Source organism: Mastomys coucha, unplaced genomic scaffold (assembly GCF_008632895.1).
Source record: "Mastomys coucha isolate ucsf_1 unplaced genomic scaffold, UCSF_Mcou_1 pScaffold9, whole genome shotgun sequence".
Lineage (NCBI taxonomy): Eukaryota > Metazoa > Chordata > Mammalia > Rodentia > Muridae > Mastomys > Mastomys coucha.
Genome location: NW_022196915.1, coordinates 108271335 through 108289217, shown reverse-complemented (window position 1 = coordinate 108289217; position 17883 = coordinate 108271335). Strand labels below are relative to the sequence as shown.

Genomic DNA, 17883 nt, shown 5'->3' with positions numbered 1-17883 from the left:
AAGTGGTGATTTTTGGATACAAGACCTTTAAAGAGATAGCTAAATTAAAACGAGGTTCCCAAGTTGGTAATAATCTGGTATCTCACTCCTTTCTAAGAAGAGAGGGTTTGGACACAAACCCAAAAAGAGAAAGCCCCTGTGAAGACATGTAAAGTGAATACACTCTGCATTCCAAGTAGAGAGGCCTGGAGTGGATCCTGACCCCACAGGACTCAGGACACAACACTACTGACATCTCTGCCTTGGACTTCCAGCCCCTATAACCATGTCACAAAAGCTAACATCATCTCGAAGTACAATTACAGCATCTTGATGAAACCAGTATGAACTGTCCCAACATCAGGGGACTAAGGAGATCTTGAGAGTGTGTGGCACCATGTATGCCCTCCTGTGATGATTAATATTGGTAGTCAACTTGGTGGGAATTTAGTCACCAATTTAGAGTAGTTTGGTTTAGAAACAAACATCTAGGCATATATATGGAATGGCTTCTAGTTTGGTAAACTGAGGTAGGAAGCTGCACTCTGTGGGTGGCATCATTTATGGAATTAAGCCCCAGTCAGAATAAAAAGGAAGAGGCAAGCAGAGAGCACTTGTGTTCATCATTCTCTGCTTCTTGACTGCAGGTGCAATGTGTGTCCCTCCAAGATGAACTATGCCTTTGAACTGTGATCCTGAATGAAACTTTCATTTCCTAAGTTTCTGTGGTCAGTCATCACAATGAGGAAATAACTAATACGTCCCCCCAACAACCAAGGAAGACATTTAGGTCTATGGAGGTTGAAGGTTTAACCCAAGGACACCAGCTAGTATGTGATTGACTCTGTCTTAATCATTCAACTGTTCCTTTGCTGTTCTAAGAAGGTCTTCACCATTTAAAGTAGAGAATAATAATTGTGAAGCTTCCCTGAGATTTGGCCAAATGGAGAAAGATGGTAGAAGTTGATCAATGCCCAAGTGGGGTTTTCATCTTGAATTTCCCTGTTTTGCTGCCTACATGTTAACATTTAATTGCTAATTCTCCACTTTATTTGTGTGGTGTAATTCTCCTTTTGCAGGAAACACAGCTTAATGGGCTGATGAAGACCTTGTTGTAATTGAGAACACACATATGAAGACTGCTGGTGCCTCAGTGACAACCACTTGCAGGATCTCTAAAACTAAGCCTTAGGAATCCATCTCCCACAAAATGCCATAGTAATTCTTCCACAGGACCACAGTGAAATGGAGAGAGAAGGACTCTCTTTAATTTATGGAGTATCTAACTAAATAATTATAAAGAACGTCCTAAACCTAGCAACACATGCATCTTAAATTAGTGTTTTAAATGAAAGTCAAGGTTTAACTTTGTGATAAGCCATGCCAGAAATCCTTGAATAGAGTCTCCAATACAAAACCAAGAATTTGAGAATTCTTTTTATTGTTCTTTTATCCAGTGTTCTCTCTGCCTTCCACAGTAATGTGCAGTTTCATATTTCATGAGTCATTTTATAGAAGTTATAAAAGAAGAAGTTCATATGGAGAGATGCTTGTGATTACTAACACTCTTGTTGTATTAAAGAATTTTATATACTGTTCTTTCTTACAGATCCAAAACAGACCCAGTCACGGGAGCTGTGAAAAATACAAAGTACCACCAACTTTAGTAAGCATGACAAGTTCTGTTTTCCCTGTACATTTGAACTTCAAATATGCTATTTTCTGCTTCATAAAAATATAAAATTTTAGGTTGGACAGTTGCTTCAGGGGGTAATGCAAACGCAAGGGCCTATTTAAACCCCAGCACCCACATTAAAAAAAGACAGCTATGGTCTCATGTGTTTATAATTCTAGAACTGGAGGGAAGACAAAAGTTCAGTGAGAGACCCAGGTTCACAAATACAAAGTGAAAAAGAATCTAACACTCACCTGAGACCTTTACATGTCCAGGCAGGAGTGGACATACCTCATACACACATGAACATGTAAGCATGTAACACAAGTACATATAACACTCAAAGAATATATATATGAAATACATCATTGAAAACTTGTTTTTAGAAACACCAGTTTTGTTGATAGTCACCAAAGCCATCACCCCTGGTCCTGGTAGACTTGGGTGGAGCATCTTCATTTCTCAGTATGATTGTTCTTTGGCAGTGATTTGCTGGGACTTGTCACCTACCTGGACTGGGTCATGATCACTGTAACCATCTGCTCTTGCATTTCTATGATGTTCGAATCCCCCTTCCGAAGAGTCATGCATGCACCCACTTTACAGGTACTGTGGAGAAATCTTAGCTCCCAGCTCAGTAGTAAAATACTGTCCTGTTTTTGCTGTTTTGTCACAACCAAAGTGCCATTTGCCTATTTCAGATCGCGGAATATGTGTTTGTGATATTTATGAGCATTGAGCTTAATCTGAAGATTATGGCAGATGGCTTGTTTTTCACTCCAACTGCTGTCATCAGGGACTTTGGTGGCGTAATGGACATATTTATCTATCTTGTAAGATTTTATTCTTTCCTAGATATAAAAATGTGATGGTTTTCCACATCCCCTGATACAAGAGTAAGATGTCTGAGATCTAGTTGTCATAACTAAAGTTTTTGATCAATTATACAGATCTATTAGATGTAAATAAAGGGTATGCACATGAAATCAAAACAAATAATTTATATAAGAAGCTCTACAATATCAACAGATATAGTTAAAGTAACTCATAATTTTATATATGAATGAGAGTGCATGAATAAATCTAAAGAATCAAACTAGTTTGCATCCCACAATTCATATGGCTCTTATAATGCAAAATTGTGTCAACTAAATCATGTTATAAATTATTGATCCCCTTGATATCAAATTCTTCTCAATTCTGGTTATCACTGATAGCCATTCAAGTGTTCTGTTCAATTAAATTAGGAAACTACAGGAATGGACACAGAAACTTTAAAAATTCAATGTAGGATAAAGGAGAATTACTTTGAGTGGCAGCTTGCATGTTGATAAACATCAAGTAAAAACAGTAGTATCCTTGATCAAAGGAATCATGGTCATAGTATAAGAGTGGGTTAAAGTTCAGAGACTAGTGAGATAAATCTCAAGGTGGAATATGTGAAGATACAAACGCATGGAATAGGTACCTACTACCCCATACACCAGAGGCCAACCTTCTGCAGGCATAAAATATACTCATTGTTTGAGGTTAGCAGATGGCATATGCACCTATGAACATCTGTTCCACATATAACTCATGGAACCTCTGCTGAATGGAAGGTCACAGCCTTTATAAGTGCTTAGGAAATGTATACAGCAGATAAGATAGGATAAATTCCAGAAATTATTTCTTCCTCTAGGTAAGTTTGATATTTCTTTGTTGGATGCCTCAAAATGTGCCTGCCGAGTCAGGAGCCCAGCTCCTGATGGTTCTTCGGTGCCTAAGACCTCTTCGGATATTCAAACTGGTGCCCCAAATGAGAAAAGTTGTTCGAGAACTTTTCAGTGGTTTCAAGGAAATATTTTTGGTACGTGAATCTGTCACCTGCTTCTTGTTTGAGACAATCTAGCCCTGTCATGTTGTTAACTGGGGGATAAAGTGAGGCTTGCAAAGCAAGGGCAAGCCTACATAGTTTTTTTCAATGCCAGAGTATTAGAAAGGAGACAGGAAAAATTCATTCAGAAAATTCACCCAATGATGCTCTAATTTACTTTATTCTAAGGAGCACCTGTAAATACAATGCATGACAAACCCAGAGAACTAAGATATTTACATTCCATACTTGACCTCGATTTCTACTCTGAGATTTTCCTTCTCTATCTAAACATTAAGGATAAGACAATTCAATCCCATCTAATTCATGAATGGGATTAAGAATTAATGCTTTTGATTTCTGTGTATCCTCTTGAGCATGGAAAATAGAATTTGTCCATCTTAGAACTATTAACGAAACAACATTTAGAAACACAGCAAATAGGTATACCTTACTTTCAACAGCCTCGATAAGCAGCACAGAACACTTAAAATGTGATTCAAGGGGAAGCAACATCTTCAGATGGGCAAGCATATGACATGATGTGTTATGAGAGCATATGATATGCCTTCTAAGAACCAGGCTGGAGATAAAACCCAAAGTAAGAGTTTCATTGCTCAGAGTCTATTTCAGAAAGATCTTTGCCCCCCAGAAGAGTGATCACACAGTTGTTTTGATTGTGGATGATTCCCGCTTGTGTGTGAGGAATGGGGATGACTGAAGCTTATTTTCTAGAAACAGTGTTAGCTCAGCTGCAGTTTAGTTGATATGAAAGCATTTGACATTTATGCTGTAATGTTGCCAAAATGTATAGTTGTTCATACTTTTAAAGATGTGTTTAAAATGTCCTGTTTCCTTTGCACAAATTATAGCTCTGTGGCTTTTCACATGAATTCATGAGAGGGAAAAGACACTATTACCACACCAGGCAGTCACTTACACAAGTCTTGGGACCACTGATAGGGTTTGGAAGGGAATCTCACTGTGTCTTTCTCCCGAGGAGGCCTCTGAACAGCTTTTCATCACTTACAACATCTGGTTAGATTATACATCCAGTTCAATGATATGGTAGCTGCAGATTTAACCTTTTACCTCGTTTCTCTGCTGAGACAAAGAAAGTAGCCAGCAGAGGGAGCCCAAGACAATTAATAGATTGAACCACAGTGCATCGAGTGTTTCCCATCACAAGGGTCTATGCTCTCAAGAAAGCCCTGTGAAGGTTCTATGCCCCAGTGTAGGGGAATGCCAGGGCCAGGAAGCAGGAGAGGGTGGGTTGGTAAGCAGGGGGAGAGGGGAGGGAACAGGTATTTTTTCTTTTTATCGGAGGGAAGCTGGGAAAAGAGATATCATATGACATGTAAATAAAGAAAATTTCTAATAAAAAAAGAAATGTAAAAAAAAAAAAGAAAGAAAGAAAAAGAAAGCAAAGCCACTGTCCAACTTATGCTCAGTTAGTAAGGAAGTGACTCCATTGACAGAGTACAACTGAATAATTTTAACATTTCCCTTTGTTCTTTGAGAAAAAAAAAACATTACTGATTTTAAAAATCATATATAAGTACCTTATTTCATTCTCTTTCATGAGAGTTGTATAATTTTATTTTAAAAATTTAAAACCTGTTGTTAGTTCTATCCTTTTTCCACTTTAAGATGAGTGAGTGGCCTATCATTGAAAATCAAACAAACATGAATTTTATACAATAGAATCTAAATACATTTTTTAAAAATCGCTGTTTAAACTAGTTCTTATTTATTTTTCCATCAATTTCTTTCAGGTCTCCATTCTGTTGTTGACATTAATGCTTGTTTTCGCAAGCTTTGGGGTTCAGCTCTTTGCTGGAAAGTTAGCCAAGTGCAATGACCCCAACATTATCAGAAGGGTAAGGTTTTCTCAACTGTCTATTGCTTGGAATGTACGTATGCACCAGTAGTTGACAGGAACCCCCTTACTCTCTCCCCACAAGTTCCTTTTTTGCTATAAGCACACAGTATGTCTCTTCCTGGTAGAAGGTCTGTAAGAGTCTAAATATAATCTCAGAAGTTCCTCCTCCTTCCTGTCCTAGAACCAATCATCACACTGCCACTGGAAATGGGCGTGTCCACCCAGGATTTAAGGCATTTACTATTAAGAGCCTCAGAATCTTCTCTTTAATTGATCCCTCCCCTCTGATCATGTAAGAGTCACCAGTAAATGACACTAAAACCACCCAGGATACCCTCCACTGTCTCTGAGAAACCACACCCCTTTTACTCCTTTTCCACTCTTGGCATCCTCTCCATGAGAAAATCGATGTTACATATTCACTACTTACTATCAGAGGCATCCCCTTTATGACAGCCTACAAGGTTCCCAACAAAGATCTGACCTTAAATAAGCTCTCTATGTTCTCTTTCTTCAGTCAGTGCCAATATGTAGAGATTAGCTACAATGGCCTCCTATCCTGGTAGCATTACATGATGACATGTATGTATTGCATTTTGTATAAGCTACACAGCTCTTCTCCAGATGACCAAAGGGGCACTTGAGTTTCTTCTGTCTGGTGAATCTAACCTTCACTAGGTCTTTACTTAGGTGGCAGAGAAGAGGATGGTCACAACTCTTTTATAAAGGACTTTGAGCCCATATCACTTCAACTATATTCCCCAGGAAAGAGCCTTACCATGCATGAAGTAAGGCTAGGAAACATAATTTCATGAGATCTAATAGAAAATAAAGGGGCATTGTTTAGTTAATGTTAACTCATCTCTGCTCTGACTTCCCATGTCCCTCTCTTGAGATTCTTTTTAATGTTACAAGTAGATTAATAAAGTAAGCCAAATACTGTTGGTGTATAAACTAACAAAATTATTTTCTCTCTCATCCAAATATAATGATGTTTTCATTCCACTATCACATGTATTTCCCAAAGGCCTAGTAGGACTAAACTTTGGCATTACACTTATTTAGCAAATATAGCTAATGTGATATGAAAAAACTATAAGTTCTCTGGTTATTATTAAGAATAATCAGAGTTTTGTCCTGGCAAAATATGATACACTGATATAAGAGGATTTCATATGTGTCAGAGAGACTGAGACATTCCAGAGACTTCTGTAAACCTGAGAAGACACTGCAAGGAACAAAGATCATAATATACCATAACATCAAATGAAGAAATTAATAAAGATCTGATGCATTTGTCCACAAGCTTATGTAAGGATCAAGTGTTATTTTAGACTCACACTGAGCAGAAGCCAGAAAGATAATAACAACATTTCAAGCTGAAGCTTTGTAGGAATCCTGGGTGACTCACCATATTAATGATGGCCTCAGAGTATCATCATGTTCTATTATGTACTCACACCCAGTCCCAGCCCAAGTTGAGGACTGATGATTTGAGGGAGGTGGGGTGGAGAGCACTCTGTAGAGGGGCAAATAGAAAAGATGCCTTTGTCATCTTGAAGAGAACAATAAGGTCTATGGGAGGTTGAAGCTTAAGAATACAACTACTGTGCAGGGCAGCAGCATTCACAAGGATGAGTGGAATAGTAATGAGAAGTGCTTTCTCCTTATATCCTTACTGATTCTAGAGTAAGTGACCAAATCCAAGAAGACCATGTGGGCAAAGGGAAACATCAATTCTGTCTCAGAATTTCAGTCCATCTTTTAAAAAACTTTGTATTACTTAGTTTTACACTTTATTTGTTATTGTAGGTATTTTCATGTGTGTATGGGCAGAGAGAGAGAGAGAGAGAGAGAGAGAGAGAGAGAGAGAGAGAAAGAGAGAGAGAGATGCAAAGGGAGAGGGAGAGAGAGAGGGAGAGAGAGAGGGAGAGAGAGAGAAAGAGAGAGAGAGAGATGCAAAGGGAGAGGGAGAGAGAGAGGGAGAGGGAGAGGGGAGAGGCACATGCTGGTACATATATGCCATGCCAAGGTATAGAGATCAGAAGCCACACTTTGAGGTTCAGCTCTCTCCTTGCATGGTGAATCAGGTCTTCAGGAAAGTATATTTATATATTGAGCCACCTTACCAGCCTAGCCCATTTTTCTAAAAGGCCAAAGAGGAGCCGGATACACCAATACTTAAGCTCATCTAAAGGGAGCTTAAAAAGAATGAGGATTGGGTTGTTCAGACCATGGTTTCTAATTGGGGAAAATTATTATTATTTTATAATGGTTACATAAACACTTCCTTCTCTGCTTCTGTTCAGGAAACTTGGCAGTAGATGTCTTCAGATCAGTGCAGACAGAGGTAGAACCCAGAGTTTAGTCACCAACGCCTTATAAATGAAATCCGAGGAAAACTTTGCATAAATATTTTCTAAATCTTGGCTTCTATCTAAGGCCTGTGACAGGTACAATAGAACAGGAAATCCGAGGCAATCACTGTGGTTTTGTAGAACTTTCTGTCTGATCAGAACGCATGTTTCATGTTCAAGTGACCATAATATAAAGCCAGCAGTTACAGAGAATATGAGTAGTGGAAGTCATGTGCCATCCTATTTCAGAGTGGAAAACTGTGCTTCCAACTGGGAGCAACCACAATAGTATGGCTTAGGAAGTGAGGAGGATCTACACCGAGAGGGAAAGGCCCTCCCAAGCAGAGGAAGTAGAATAAAGAGGGATGCTAAACCTGCCAAGTGGTCACAGAACAGAGGCAGGTCAAAACAGAAACATGAGGCTTGAGATCAGGGCTGCCAGATCCCAGTCTCACTGTAGTAAATACAAGGAAGGGCTTGGTCTAGTTGGTTCTTCCTTCATAATCTGTTTCCTCCTCTAGAACACTTCTCACACAGAAGAATCTATTAGGAAGACAAAACTGGCCTTCTTATATAAAGTATCTACACGAGTCTCAGGAAGTAAACTTCCTTTCTCTTCCACATTGATGAAATTTTTAAAAAGAAATTTAAGTTTGAGATTTACAAGGTCCTAATTGGCAGACAGCAATGACAAGTAGGGAAGTTCTTGAATGACAAACAAGAAGCGTAGCCTGAAAGGTTTAGAAGAGGAATCCAGAACTTAGTACTCACAGAGTACACAGTACTGTTCCTCAGACTGGTTTTGTTACCCATGTAGTATGGATGAGGAAAATAAGTACAGAGTAATTAAATAATTTGTGGAAGATATAGTATGAGAGACGAAAAATGCATGCACACACACACACATGCACACACACATGCACCTATTCACCCTAGAAAGGGAACTAATGACAGACCAAATTAATGATTTCACCAGTGTCCAACTTAGTGAACCAGTGAGTTTTTATCAGGCTCACTAACAGGAGTATGAGTGACATGTTACATACAAGGATTAGAAATGACTAAAAAGCAGTTACATCACCACAAAGTCCACCTCAACAAAAACTTAAGAAAACCACAACTCTGGAGCTCTCTGCACAGCTTGCAGCCAGCTCAACCATCTGAGCAATCTCAGCTGAATCTTCACTCTGCAGCTGAGACAGCAGGTCTCCTCCCATTACAATTTACTCCTTTTTGTTCTGCAGGGGAGGGTCTTTGGACAGTATTCCAGGTTTGTGTTCTTTGTTTATCTCTTGAATCTCATGGGACTCCTTCTCCCTCTTCAAGGTAATGGAAGAAACTGCCATGCAACAGGCCACCCATGTAATATGTAGGAAAACTGATTCACCTCGTCAAGGCACTCTGGCCCCACATGCTGTGCTTTTAGCTAGGCTACCAGGATGCCTTGTGTGATGAAAGATGGGCTCAGAAAGACAAAACTGGAAAGGGCAGTAAGGCCAAATGCATTGTGGGGCCTCTATATAATAATATACTACAATACAGCCCTTAAAAATAATGATGTAGATGAATAGATAAGACTATGAAAAGATAACTTCAGTATATTTTTAGCTGAAAAGACTGAAAATATAAAAACTGTATGACCCTGTGTATGCACAGGAAAAGAGACTAGAATATATAGCAGAAACTCAATTGTTTCTCGGGGCAATTACAGGTAAATTTTCCTTCCCATTATTTTTCAGATTTTTGTTATTTGGGTCAAAAGTAGTACTTTTTATTTTAAAGGATATTGCTGATGATCCAGAAAAAGTAATCGTGTCATTAACTAAACTGAGTAAAGAATAGGATGTGAGAGGCTAGGGAAACAGCATGGTTGGATTCAAACCCTATCTCCCATGTAACCTCTAGGCACAGAAATCCTGCACTGGTAATCCCAGAGCAGGGGAGGCAGAGATAGGAAAAGACCTAGAGCTTTCTAGCCAGATGGAGGAGCCCACTTGCTTAGTTCCATGTTCTGTTACAGGCCATATCTCAAAAAATAAGAAGGAGAATGACTGAAAACACCAGATGTCACCTTATGGTCTCTACATATAAACATGAAAACGCGTGAACAATGGAGACATGGTCCACAAGGAAGAAGGAAAACTAAGACAATTCCTAGGTCATGATGCAGAGAGAAATAGTATGTTAACCCATGAATAGAAATGGAGAACTATGAAGAGATACATTTTACAGTTGAATGATGATCAAAAATTTTGCCAAACTCAGGTTTGGGCTCAAAAACTAACCCTAGCCAAAGGGAGAATGGACAGATAATGAATCAAAACTTATGCTTTTTTTTTCTTTATAAACCCCTTTAACAGCTTCTTTATTGAGACCTAGTTCAAATGCTGCACAATTCACCTTATTACCGAATAGCTTTTAACATGTTCAGAGTTCTAAACAGGAGACTGTGGTCACTTTTATATCATTACAGAAAGACTCCCTGTACATACTAACTGCCCCCATCCTTTCACTCCAGTTTCACCTCCAGTCTAACTGGCCACTATTTCCTCAGTAATTTCCTGTTCTAGACCTTCATGTGAATAGAATCATATAATACAATGTCTTCTGTGACTGTCTTTTTAAACTTAGCATATCTGTGTTTACAAGATGTATATATAATATACATGTATGTATATTATATATCAGTACTCCATCCTTTGCTATAGCTAGTCTACTATGTGAATGAATACACCATAATTTGTTCTCATGCATTCAGTGATGGGCATTTGCACTCTACCTTCTGGCTATTATGAACATCACCAGTATAGACATCCATGTAACAGATTTTTTTCTTTTTACAAACATGTTTTCTGGGTCATATAGTATAATAGTCTGTTTCTTATGGCCATAACAAATTACCTGATGTTTTTTGGTTTTTGTTTTTTTGTTTTCTTAAGAGAAAGCATTTACTTAACAACAGATATGGGAACTAAGAGTCCCTTAAGCTCTATCGGTTTAACCTTTGGTCAGGGCCCTCTTGACTAGTTATATGATGGCAGATAACATAAAGTGTGTGTAAGAGAGACATCAGAGAGTGAACCAGCAAGCTAGAGACTGGAAAATGCCGTGCTCGTTTATGATAACGTGTTGTTTTTGTTGTCAGAATTAGATGTCAGGAATTAGCTAGCATGTACATCTGTGAAAATAGCACCACTCACTGATCTAACTACATAAGATCAAGTCTCAACTCTTTAGGACCCTCTTTTTTTCTCAGTATATACTCTGGTAACTGCTGAAACCATGTCCAAAGCATAGCATGCAGTGTTTATTCAAGTGCTGAAGGGAGGGCCAGATCATTTCCAACAGAGGCTGCAGCGCACTGACCATTCCTACCCTTTGGTGTGCATCAGTTCCAAGAATGAGTTCCCTTTTCTCCCCCCTTATTGGCATTTGCTTTTCTAACTCTTCACTGTAGAGTTCTGAGTACGAATGAGTACTTCACAGTGGATTGGAGTTGAGTTTCCCTGGTGGCCTTTGTTAATAAGCATCTTTCTTTGCCACTTTGGTGACTTCTTTGCGTTTAGACCCCCTGTCTGCATCAGCTTTCACCTCCTCAGAGACTCCATTAAGATACATGGAATACATAAGAAACATAAGAAATTACTCCTGACATAAGAAACATAAGAAAAAACTCTGGAGTTTACTTTCTGACCAGGTCTCACTATTCCTTTCTTTCTCCTACTTTAGGAAGACTGTAATGGCATCTTCAGAATTAATGTAAGTGTGTCCAAGAACTTAAATTTAAAGCTAAGACCTGGAGAGAAAAAACCTGGATTTTGGGTGCCCCGTGTTTGGTAAGCTTGTCTGAAATAAGCCCTAAGGAATGCTACACTTATTCATATTGGGATTTTTAAATCAGCATAGTTTTGTATGAGACTAATCTAATTCTGTTTAAAATATTAAATTAATTTAAATAATGTAGGAAAAAGCATTGGGTTATAGCATTTTTAAAAGACCAATAAGAATCAAGCAGTACATTGACTCTTATGTTCCTTTGTGAAACTAATGAAATAATTCCTTTTTAAAAATGAATTAAAGTACATATCTGGATTCAAATAGCTTTAAAACTGAATGAGACCTTTAAAAGAAAGCTCTCCAATCATGTTAAGCTGAACTAATTCTGAGCTTCTATCTATAAGAGGGACCGATGTCCTCATAACAGCTACTGAGAACTCTAAATCATAAAGCTACTTCAATTACAAAACCCATTCACACTGATGGATCTCACTGCAGAAATACTAGAGGTGAATACTTGGTAGCATAGTTGATTAGTTAGACCCATTTCTTTTCTTAAAATCAATTTTTCTGGGAAATGAGTTTTATAGTATTTCCAACCCAAGGTGGGACCTCCTCAGTACCTTCTTTCTCATCTGTTTATTAATGATTATGAATAGAATTTTCCGCTTCATTGATAAACCCAGTATTCTATCAACTTCACTTGACCTTTTGACTACCTTTTTAAATTTTCTTTTTACCTCTTAGGCTAATAAGTGAGCCACAGAAACCCTGCTTTTTGTCACAAGTGACTTTCTTTTCTACTTATCAAAACTTTTTCAAACATAGCATTTCACCCAGATATAGCCCTGACTCATTTTTTTATATTGCTTTGACATTTCTCTAATATAAAATTCACTTTTATGAGCAATTCAATATGATTGCTATTGGGTTTTTTTTAACATCCAACAACTGTGGAAAACAGTTAATTTAGGATGTAGGGCTTGAGCATGGAGAAGGGGGATTTAACTCATAGGGAAAGCCTTATCCCAATACCCTCTTATAAAAGTGATCTAATTTACATTAAAATGAAAATTTGAAGAAGCATAAAAGGTTTATTTTGGTGAGACGAAAATTCATTATACCATAAATAACTTATTTATACCAAGACATCAAATGGGAATTTTTTTTCTCCTGATGTTTTGGGATTTGAGCTAAAGCCTCAAAGCTGATCTTAATTCTTAAGACAGCAACTCCCCCGAACTTACTAAGACCTTATCACCCTTCATCACCCAGCTCACACAGCATGAATCTTAAGAGTAAATGAGTTAGGAGGAAAGTGTTATGGTGCCCTCACTTCTCACTATGGAGGAAGGCCAAGGTGTTCCCCATCCAGTTAAATGAGGCCCATTGGTAGGACCATTAATATTAAGAGCTTAACAAAACAAGAGGCTTCAGTACAAAGCTGCATTTCCACATATGGCAAAGCAGACTAGCTCATTTACTTGAAAGATGATGTGGTCCATGCTTGAAGACACCTGGTCTGGACCATCTTATATGGAACTCTGGTACGACGGGCTATGAGCTAGGGAGAGGAAGGTTCCATTGCAGAAAGCCCTGGTGTGTTTCTCACACCAGGTGTAAGAAGCCTTGGTGTGTTTCTCAGGTGCAGGATCTGAGACTTGCTACAAAAATGATTCAATTGAGCATTCTTGTTTCAAAATGGAAGGTGAAAATAGGAAATTTGAAATATAAAAAGGCCAGTTGATCAGTTCATAAACACCATTGAAAACCTAAAAGTCTCAAGAGGAAAGACCATGCAACACCATGTGGGGGGATACACACAGGGAAATACCAAGGTTAATCAAAGACAGAAAGAGAAGAAAATTGTGAGAAAAAGCTATCTTGTGACTTCCCTGTTCCACCAACAGGGAAAGTAGGCATAAGCAAATGAGAAGTAGGGACACTCACCACTCATTCATTTACTCTCAGGATGTTAATGCTTGTATAAGCAAGGTGACAGATCACAATAAGGTGTTTAGATCGATCGGGCAAACTGATGATGATTCCACAAGGCTCTGGAACATAGAGAGGTTCCCTAACATTCCTTACTGACCTTGAGGTGACGGGGATGTAAAGTCTAGGTCAAATGCTTTGAAAACCACATCTCCATGAGAAAGGTTCTAACCTTATGAAAAAGTAATCAAGAAACCTTGTAGCCTCTCAAGATGTCAGGATGAGAGTCAGAGCTCCCTGGAAGGCAGTGTGTAGAGACAAACAAACATGTCCCCAGTTGTACTATGCTCTATTCAACTTGTCAATAAAACCTACTATATGTGACTTTTAAAATAAACTTTAGTTTAAATATAATATTGCACTATTACTGGGGGGGTAGTGTCAAATTCAACAGTTTTAAACCTCAAGCAAATATAAGTGTGTCACTTGGACATCATTACATAGGTCTTTGCCCATTTGTTTGTACCTTGGGTTCATTCATTGTGAAACAAAAAGCTTCAATTTAGTAAATGCCAACAATAGTTATAACATTTTTTAAACATTCCTTCTTTGATATGATGAAAGTTAAACACTGAAAAAAATTAATTTCATTCCAGCTAAATTATAATTATGAAAGTAACAAATCTAGGAATATGCCTAGTGAAATGCTTTGGTAATTAAAAATAAGACATAAATATGCACAATCTAATTCAGGAGACAGACTAATGCAATAGACTCTCTTCAGATAAATATGTTGTTTTTCTTCTCAATCACCCAGACTTGATGAGATAAAAATTACCTCAGCAAAAGGACTAAGCATACACTACACCATGAATATCATGTATTTTATTTTAACCATGGGTCTAGAATATAAGAAAGAGCATGCAGAGATGAAAAAAAGTAATCTGCTTTTTACTAATTACTTAGTGCTTACAGACACTTGGAATGTTTGTCATTTACTCAGCTGTAAGTTGTTGCTTTTGTTCCTTAGAAATCTGAAGTTGAAATAAAAACCAAATTACAAATAATTTCATAAACCTGCTAAGGGGTTTGGTATGCATCAACAAACCCCTAAGCTCTCCCCTGACTTGCCAAAAGGGCATGCTTCAGGCAACTTTAAGCTATATGCACTCACTCATCCGTGGATATTACCCCAGAAGCTCGGAATACCCAAGATACAATCCACAAACCACAAGAAACTCAAGAAGAAAGAAGACAAAAATGTGGATACTTCAATCCTTCTTAGAAAGGGGGAACAATATAACCATGGAAGGAATTACAGAGACAAAGCATAGAGCAGAGACTGAAGGAAGGACAATCCAGAGACTGCCCCACCCGGGGATCCATTCCATATACAGTCACCAAACCCAGACACTATTGTGGATGCCAGCAAGTGCTGGCTGACAGGAGCCTGATATAGCTGTCTCCTGAGAGGCTCTGCCAGTGTCCCACTAATACAGAAGTGGAGGCTCACAGCCATCCATTGGACTGACCACAGGGTTCCCAATGAAGGAGAAAGGACCCAAGAAACTGAAGGGGTTGCAGCCATGTAGTAGGAACAACAATATGAACTAACCAGTACTCTCAGTTCTCCCAGGGACTAAACCCCCAATCAAAGAGTACACATGGTGGGACTCATGGCTTCAGCTGCATAGGTAGCAGAGGATTGCCTAGTTAGTCATCAATGGCAGGAGAGGTCCTTGGTTTTGTGAAGACTCTGTGCCCCAGTGTAGGGGAATGCCAGGGTCAGGAAGTAGGAGAGGGTGAGTTGGTGAGCAGGGGGAGTGGGGAGAGAATGGGTGGGGTTTTTTTCAGAGGGAAACTAGGAAAGGGGATAACATTTGAAGTGTAAGTAAAGAAAATATCTAATAAAAAGAACAACAAAAAAACAAAACAAAACAAAAAAAAGACTTCTAGATAGAAGAGCATCAGGTCTTAAAGGGGCTCAGGATCAGATAATTTAAGATCCAAGAGTTGGAGAAATGATTGCTACAAAGAAGAAGTCTCGACATCGAGGTTCTTTTTTTTTTTTCTGCAATATTCACTTCTGTTTTTCTACAAATGAGAGAAGTGTAATAAATGGGATATAGAAGAAGCCCATAATTCAAAATGTCTAGTGTCAAACCAAAGGCTAAGAAGATAAAGCACATTGGCTTTTCTAAAGGAAATGTGTGAGGAAAGGGAGAGGGCAGCAGCAGGTGAGTAGGAAAAGGAAATGGCAAGAAGGGTAGAAAAGAGGGAGAGTCTAGGGACAGGTGGGTAAGGAATAGGAAAGGGTCAGGAATATGTGGTTAGGGAGGAGAAAGAGAGGCCAGAGACAGATAGGTAGGAAAGAAGGAGGAGTCAGAGGAGGCAAGTAGGTATGGAACAATGGGAAGGGGCCAGGGGCAGCCTTGGTCACATTTCCCAGAGTGTTCATCTTCCTCATGGGAGGATCCATTAGCTTTATCATGATGACAGGGACCCTGAACCATGTTCTTCAGGAGGCAAAAGAGTGACCAAATTCTAAAGTCAGAATCAATCTTTGTTTTATGACTTAGATGTACAAGACCAGAAAAAAAAGTTTCACACAGTGTTCTGATTCAAACACGGGCAGCATATGAAATGACAATGACAGGTTATGTTTGGGATTTACTGAAGCCCTCTGGACTTACAGATCAGATTTCAAACTTGGCAATTTTGATAGCACAGCATAAACAAATACTTCATATGATTGAACTGGAAAAGTCTTACTTTTCAAATGTGATATAGTCTTTCAACTCCATGTCTTGTTTTTCTTGATTTAGCCTAAAAATATTTTTCTTAGCATTTTCTAACTTCTAAAATATGTGGGACATGAAAGTAGTTTTAGTTGCTGCAAATTTAGCTACAAAAGCACTTTTACATAAAGAAAACAGATGAGTGAGAAAGATTGACATTGGATCTGAGAGCTAGCTCCCTTGGTTTTATTTTTTTAAGTCCTTATGCAAGCAAACTTTGGGTATGCATAGTCCTTACAAGCACTATCTACTCTAAGAGATAGGAAATGTAATTGAAACCCTCCCCAAGGAAAGATTATTACAAAATTCCAAGATAGTATATTTGTACATTCATACAAAAAATATAAAGCAGAATTCTAAAGTATGAATATCTAAGTGGAGCTTCTACATTGGTACCAAATGCCTGTGTCAATCATCCTCAAACCCTGAGGACCAAGCCAGCAGTAGCCTTAGACTTTCTCATCATATCCCCATGTATTATAAAGACACATTTCATGAATGTCCCTATAGTTAAGAAAAAATAAAAGATATATGAAAATATTGAACCAAATGCCTCTCCAGAATGAAACTTCATAAAGGTTAAATTTCAATAGATAAGGTAGCATAGAAAAAAAAGGAAAAGATAATACAGAAGGAAGAAGGGGGCTGATTGTATTCAACAGCTCAGAACTCTATTGTCCTTCAACCTCAGAATGAGTATCAAGAATCAAGTAAATCTTTGTTTAAAATAGCCACTCATAAAGAGAGTAGAATGAAGGCACTGAAGATGTGTTGTGTTAGCTAACAGCCACCAGGTAATAAAAAGAAATACAGTCATAACTGAGACAAACATGGGATTGGGCATCCATTTCCCCAAAAGAAAATAAAGAGTGATGGGGCCAAGTGTTTGAGGTATCATGAATCCATGATAGATGTAGACAGGAGACTGTGCATTGGGCATCACAAGAAGGAGCTACTGAGAACACTCAAGGTTACTGAAAAGGAAAAGACCTCAGAGAGTGTGATGGAAATATACTTCACTGAATGGTGTCTTCTGCCTCAGGAGCCTCTTGGGCATCACCCTTCACAAGGACATTTAAAACAAGTCAGTAAGCACTGCTCTCATCATACCTAACATATGAGGAATTATACTACTTCAGAATTCATGTCCAGAACACAATGCCCCATCGTGCAAATCCCTAATGTTATTTAGCTTCTAGTTTGGAATGTTGTAAGACAAGGTAGAGGGTTATGTCATCACTTGGACTAGATCTAGATCTGAGCCTTTAGCTTTAATTTGAGGACACCCATCATTAAAGAAAGAACATAATAATAAATTATGGCATACTAGCACACTGCTATAACTTAACAAAGGAATGCTACATGGCCCAACAATCTTCCAGACTAAAGACTCTACACCCAGAATTAGAAACAGCTATAGGGCTGGGCAGTGGTGGAACACACCTGTAATCCCAGCACTTGGGAGGCAGAGACAGACAGATCTCTGTGAGTTTGAGGCCAGCCTGGTCTATAGGCAAGTTCTAGGGTAGCCAGGGCTACACAGAGAAACACTGTCTCACAAAGAAAGGAAAGAAAGAAAGAAAGAAAGAAAGAAAGAAAGAAAGAAAGAAAGAAAGAAAGAAAGA

The 17883-nt window shown here is 38.5% G+C and overlaps 1 protein-coding gene across 5 annotated transcripts in view; it reads left to right on the top strand.

Moving 5' to 3' along the window:
* The window catches only part of Nalcn (sodium leak channel, non-selective), a 307060-nt gene that overhangs the window by 262395 nt on the left and 26782 nt on the right, over positions 1 to 17883 (top strand). For all 5 annotated transcript variants that reach the window (XM_031360820.1, XM_031360818.1, XM_031360815.1 and 2 more), the window contains 6 exons: positions 1589 to 1645; positions 2140 to 2260; positions 2356 to 2487; positions 3336 to 3503; positions 5285 to 5389; positions 11478 to 11584. In XM_031360820.1, coding sequence (XP_031216680.1) covers positions 1589 to 1645; positions 2140 to 2260; positions 2356 to 2487; positions 3336 to 3503; positions 5285 to 5389; positions 11478 to 11584 — 690 coding nt within the window. The remainder of the gene's footprint in view (positions 1 to 1588; positions 1646 to 2139; positions 2261 to 2355; positions 2488 to 3335; positions 3504 to 5284; positions 5390 to 11477; positions 11585 to 17883) is intronic.